Here is a 6686-nt window from a genome sequence, read left to right as displayed (position 1 = left end):
AACACTAACAAATTTATTGTACCCCACAAGCCACAAGGTGTGCGGCTTTCCTTGTAAGGAACATATAAACAAATAATTTGAAAGAATCACATGCTATCTACCTCTACAAAGTTGGCAGCTTTCAGCTTTGAACAAGTAAACTGATCTTTTTCCAAGTTTTCTAATGTGCAGATATTATTTCGTGTCTCTTATATATGTCTATAGGTGCTAAACCACTCAGAACTTTGCTCTGCTGCTTAACGATTGTAGATCTCTATTGGACCCATATGAATTTGAGCATGGTAGTTGCCCAAGATATGGATATTGAATAATATGGAGTAATGTTTAATGGGGTATGACAAATGGGGTCTTGTTGGAAAATTGGCATGACTATATGAGCTTCCAAATTTACTTGATGTGGAAAATTTTGGACTCTGCATAAGAGTTACTAACTTGTAAGGATCAACAGCCAAAACTACCTAACGTCATGCTTGTTTTGTGGACAGGAATGTCCATCAGTCAGTGTCACAAATTCAAGCTGCAAGATAGGACAGGTTAGTGGTTACTGATATCCTATCGTCTTTGTGCCATGATCATAGTCATATTAGCCACAAAATCTGCAGACAGCGATTTCCTAATGTGATTCGATTTGTAAAAAGCATATAATTTTTTATAGCTCTGTTTCATGAAAGAATACAAATTATTCTTCTGGCCCATGATTTTATTAATAGCATAGTGGTTTAATTTGAACATATTTGGTGGAGATGTTTCTCCATAACTAGTTAATTTTTTTTCAATAGTTTTCAATCCCTTTAAAAAGAAGGAATGGATTGTTGTCCCATATTTCAGAGACTGTGGCATAAGCTCACCTAGGCCGATATCAATATCAAACACAAAGTTTTAGATAGAAGGAAATGGGAATCTCCTTTCACTGATGATATTTCAAATCTACCGAAAATCACTTCTTCCAAATTTGCTTTTGTAGTTTCTGTTTTATTATGTTGCTACAGCTACAAGTAATTCTGTAATAGCACAATCCAGGGATTCAGCAACAAAATTATATATGCATGTGGTCCTGCCTTTATAGCAAATGAATGTGACACGAGGAAAAGTTAGCAACTTCCAAAGTTTATGATAAGCCTGCACTAGCTTTATTAGTTGGACCTGCCTACTTTTAGGAAGTATTGCTTTGACAGAACACTTGAAAGTTGAAACCCAACCAAACCGATTCCACTGCCAACTATTTCCTAGATGGTATTAATCATTGGTGGCTGGCTGTTGCAACCTAGCTAAATAAATGAACTAAGAACTCTTGAAAAACCCAGCTGAACTACTTGTACAGAAAGTTGAAGTAATAAGATCCACACCAGGCTTAGGCTGAATATGTAAAGGAGTTACACTAGGTTCATTCACAATTGTAAGAAAGTGTTAGTGATAAGAACTAATCATATCAATCCATCATTAGTTACTAGCGAGATCGAATTGTGCATGAGGTGAATTTGAATATAATCATTAAGTGCTCAGATTAACAATTGATTTTTTCTGTCAAAAAAACAAAAGATTTTCAAGCTCCTGTAGGCTTTACAAATTAGAGGAGAAAAAGGAAAGGAAAATAAATTTCTCTCCAAAGTTGATTCATATCCAGGAAAGATTGGCCTTAAGAAGAATACTGTATCAAAATTTATTTTCCCGTTTCTATTTACTTGCTACTTTCTTAAAATAACCAAAACAAAAGTAAATAAATTTATTTTCTTGTTGCTCAATTGAGTTAGAACTCACAAGGGTTAAAATTCTTATAAATCGACTGTCAAATGAACCCCTGTATGCTCCCACATAGAGACAGAACCACAGGAGGATTCAATTCTTTGAGGTGTGTGTGAACATCAAAGAAAGTAACCACAATGATCATGTTCAGGTGATAATAATGTTCCGCGAACGAAGCTTAACTTCTAAAAGTTCAAAGATAAAGAGGAGAGAAACTGAAAGCAGAGCTGCATTGAAAAGATGGTTCCAATTGCTACATCAAAATGTGAATTCTGGAAGACATCCAAAAATATGAGAACCCCATCAACAAATTTCAGACATGTATGGTAATTCTCTATAACTAACAAAGTTACAGCTCTAGACTACATAACAAATTTGCTTCAGGAGAGTAAGTTTCAATTGTGATGAATTCAAGGTTCCTGGGCATCTGATTGAATATTCAAGATTTGGGAAACCACAAGCTTAGAGAGCTCACTTATTGCAGCTTGAACAGGATAATCACCTGATTCTGAATTCCTTGACCACCCTGGTGATTGTGAGCTCAATCCAGTGTATTCATTAGCAGCTACCTTTGTCTTTTTTGATGTGGCAATAACTCTCTCCAAATCTGATTCAAACAATGGCCTCGGTGGCTGGAACAAAACACACATACAAAAGAGTATCATTCAGAACATTACATCTACACAATGAAGTAAATTTTGCAAAAAAACTATACAAATAACTAGAATTCTTTTAATACTAAAACAATAAGAATACCTGAATTCCTTTATTCTCCAGGCATGTTAACCTTTTCAGCATTTAAAAAGCCGATCAAAGGATCAAGATAAAAGTTATTTGATGCCATGAATTTTACTGTCATGCAGTACTAACAGAATGTTGTTTATTGCCCTGATTCTTAAATTTCTGACTCCCAGGACATCCATGGTTTTTAGCAGTGCAAAGGAGACAAAGAATGAAACCAGGACTTAACAAATAGAATTATGTTTACCATCTGAAAAGAACTCACGGAATAACGGGTATGCGGTGAAATTTGAAAGGGTGACATCATCATGTATTCAAGATAAGTTTAGTATTGCAAGAGTATTCCAAAGTTTATTTATTTATTTTTAGGTGGGGTTCAAATGAAATGACTCAACTGGCACCTCCACCCTTATAAAAGCTAGGTGGAGGCCAAAGTCATTGATCCATCGGAGTCATTGACCCATTGGGGTGCATGTGTAACTTAACAATCGAAAAATATTTCACTGCCATACCAAAGCATGTACCAAATTGGAGAGGGTGTTTTTTTTTTTTTTTTTTTAAAAAAAATTACAAAATGAAAAGGACTAAATTCTAGAAGAAGAAAATAATAAATATACTCACAGAAGATTTCTTCCCATTCTTCTCTCGATCTAGTAGGTCCCTAATAGGGAAATAGGCTGCTTTCTTGCACAGTTCGAGAAGATCTGAACCTGTGTAACCTTCACACAAGCTAGCTATGTGGACATAGTCAATGTCCTCTTCAACTCTCTCGCCCCTCAAAATCACCTTCAGTATCTCAGCTCTCTCCCTGCAGTCTGGTATCCCAATCTCGAATGCTTGAGGAAGGCGCCGGAGTATTGCTTCATCAAGTTCTGATGGGCGATTAGTAGCAGCAAGAACCATCACTCGTGCATTCTCTACAAGAACAACCTACTTTAGATTCAATTTTTCAACGAGAAAATCATAAGGCATAGGTGCTGTCGAAGGCACAAACTTACGATCAGTGGTGAATCCATCCCATAAAGCCATGAACTCAGTCTTCATATTTGTTAATGCTTCATGATCTGTATTACGGCGCTGACCCAAGAAACTATCAACCTCATCAATAAATATGATAGCTGGCTGGAGTTTATAAGCCAAGCTGAATACAGCAGCCACTGCAAAACCATAGTAAAAAATTAATAATCATCAAAATCAAAGCATTACACTGTGCAAAAGAAATACAATAACAACTTTAAAAAAGTATAATCTACTTCAACAATTTTGATCAGAATTTTTTTCCCCACATCTATGTACGATTGCTATCAATATCATACTTGTCAATACACTCTCCTTCAAAAAGTACAACATTCTCTTCCATTTATACTGATCATACTTTGAAATAAAACTTCGTATCTATGAAATATATTCCAATTATTTTTATATTAATTATTTAAGGCTCATGTTAATAGCACAAAAACAAAAATTGCAAAATATATTAGAATTTAGATGATCATTAACCTATGATTGGAAAACATTTTCAATTAGATTGGATATAGATAACAATCATAACATCCATAACATTTTTTTTGATAAGTAATCTGGAAACTTTTATAAATAAAGGAAATAGCGTCATACAAGGAGTTCATGATGATGAACAATAAGAAAAAACTACTAGGAATAAAAGTTAAGGGAGGGCAAAAACTCAGCGAGAGACGAGCAATTAGAAAGCATCTAAGTATTGTCCTATTCTGTTCAGCTACATAAACCTAATATGTCAAGAAAGCCATGTTCTTAGTTGATCTTTCACACTTCTATGATCAAGAGTCAAACTAAATTGGACTACCCATAAGTAATGAGGTCCATCACAGTAGAATATATATAAGGCCAAAATAACTTCATGTAGTTGTGTATGTTTGCCAGGGCAATGACAGAAAACCCTCAAATCCAGAGGGGAGGGGTGGGGGAGTGTAATTATAATCTACACTCACCAAGCTTTTGTGCATCACCAAACCATTTGCTCATCAGATTTGATATCCTGACGTTGATGAAAACAGCTCCAGATTCTTTTGCAATAGCTTTGGCAAGCATGGTCTTTCCAGTACCAGGAGGTCCGTACAACAAGACCCCTTTCTGGGGACCCAGAAGCTTCCCATAGGAAAAAAGCTCAGGTCTCCTTAGGGGAAGTATCACCAGTTCATATAATGCTTCCTTGATGGCCTCCAGTCCTCCAATAGAGTCAAATTCAACATCAATGTGGTCAGGATTTATAACATCACATGCTATGACATCCTGAAAATAATGAAGAAACACAAGTCAAGCATAAAAACAAACTAGAGTTCATTTCACATAATTCCAATTTCCCTATTTCAACGTTAATCAATAAAGACGATAAAATCTATGGCGCAAGGACAAGTTGCACCTAAAAGGTCTTCCACATTCTTTAGCGTATCATTCTAATGCTAGTGTTCACACTTGTGTGACTAATTCTATTATGATAATTCAATGGGGAGGGGATTTTTGGAAACACCAGGAAATGCCCGTTAAGCTACAAGGCTCTTAACACTTATGTGACTAACTCTATGTTCGGATGAAGGGACATGACTGATGAGGGGAGAGCAGTGGCGAAGGCAACAAGCGATCTCTCTCAACCCCTCTCCCTCATCTTACTCCGTTCCAAACGTATCCTAATTCATAATCCATACACACTTAGCAATAGAGCATCCATACAACTTATTTCTGTCCCAAAAGAAATTGTTTCATAACCGAAAAATTCACGCTCCTCCATGTTCTTTTTTATAGATTTACCAACCCATCAATACGAACAAAGCCAATAACAAAACCGCAATCATCAACAGAATGGCAACTTCATGAAACCCAAAAAAATTTATCAATGCTGCCGCATATTATCTCTATGCCCAGTCTTAGTGTGCTTTTATCTTTAAAAAAGCATGCATAACTTCATTAAAAAGAAAACCTTTATCCATAATTGTGTTCAAGGTACTACACTTACTGCAACTTTTTTTTTTTTTTCATACATACTATGCAATTGGGAAAATTATCCAAATTCACCATAGAATATCAAAAACCCATTAATCCAAACTCATAAAAATGATAACTTTTTCACAAATTCTTCAAGAAATGGTGGCGTTTTTTTTTTTAATAGAAGAAGCTTACCTCGTAAGGATTGGTCTGGATGAGAGGCCGACCCAAGCGTTTAGAGATCTCCTTCTTGTGCTCAAGCGCCTTCTTGGAAGCTTCCCGGTTCGGGTCGAGGTGTCGGAGCCCCGCGAACAACACCAAGCAACTCAGGGCAGCGCTCGCCGCGTAAAGCACCAGTTCTTGCAAGAACTTCGTCTCCGATGACCCACCCATTATTATATACTATATTAGGAAATTTGGGGTTTTTCTTCTCTGCGAATATATATTTGGGATTTAGGGTTTATTGGGTTTTTTTTTGTTTTTGTTTTTGTTTTTGTTTTTGTTTTGGGGTTTCAGAGATGATAATTGGTGTTCACGCAAGAACAAGCTTAGGGAACAAGGTGAAAGTGAAAAAGGAAGCGAACGGAGGTGTGTTTCTGGATTTGGGGAATTTATTAAAGTACTTTTTTGCCCTTAATAATGGGTGGTGTTTTTGGTCCTATAAAGGGTTTGTTGGTTTGGGGTGGTTTTGGTAAAGTTTGGGTAATTGGAATTTTGAGGGGCTGGGCTTGAATTGGTTGATTGTGTGGGGCTAGGATAATGGACTCAGAAATAAAAAACTAGGAAAAGTTTATGGGTTTGGGCTTTTTGTTTATAATTTCCTAAAGTTTTAAATAGCTTTTCTTTCTTTTTTTTTTTTCTTTTTTTTTGGCAAATTACAACTTAGTCTAAATATGAAATTTGGCAAATTACAACTTGGAAAAGTTTATGGGTTTGGGCTTTTTTTTTTTTTTTAAGTTACTTACCTGTAATTTGAAATTTGACACTTTTTAATTCAGTTAGATTTTTTTTAACTCACTTTTGTTAAAAATATGGCTAAATATGTAATTTTATTTCACATTTATGTTTCTCTCCTCTAAAAACACAAAAAAAAGAATAAATATAAGATTAAATAAGATGAAAAAGAATCCAACAAAATACTTGCATCATGAGATTTCAAATCATAAGTAGACAACTTAAATTTCAATCAAATTTCAAGTAAGTAAAGTGTAAAACTGTAAACCACTGATAGGTAACTTAAA

At 35.4% G+C, this 6686-nt stretch overlaps 1 protein-coding gene across 1 annotated transcript; it reads right to left on the bottom strand.

Moving 5' to 3' along the window:
* Positions 1 to 1950: 1950 nt before the first annotated feature.
* Positions 1951 to 6105, bottom strand: LOC142620977 (uncharacterized). The gene is made up of 5 exons (XM_075794296.1): positions 5641 to 6105; positions 4455 to 4755; positions 3483 to 3641; positions 3106 to 3401; positions 1951 to 2375 (listed from the first exon to the last, which is right to left on the bottom strand). The coding sequence occupies exons 1-5, from the start codon at positions 5836 to 5838 to the stop codon at positions 2154 to 2156; spliced, it is 1176 nt and encodes a 391-aa protein (XP_075650411.1). The 5' UTR covers positions 5839 to 6105; the 3' UTR covers positions 1951 to 2153.
* Positions 6106 to 6686: the final 581 nt, after the last annotated feature.

The sequence above is a fragment of the Castanea sativa genome, chromosome 12, assembly GCF_040712315.1.
Source record: "Castanea sativa cultivar Marrone di Chiusa Pesio chromosome 12, ASM4071231v1".
In the NCBI taxonomy this organism is placed as follows: Eukaryota; Viridiplantae; Streptophyta; class Magnoliopsida; order Fagales; family Fagaceae; genus Castanea; species Castanea sativa.
The sequence above is the reverse complement of the archived record's forward strand: the minus strand, read 5'-3'. Positions and strand labels throughout refer to the sequence as shown.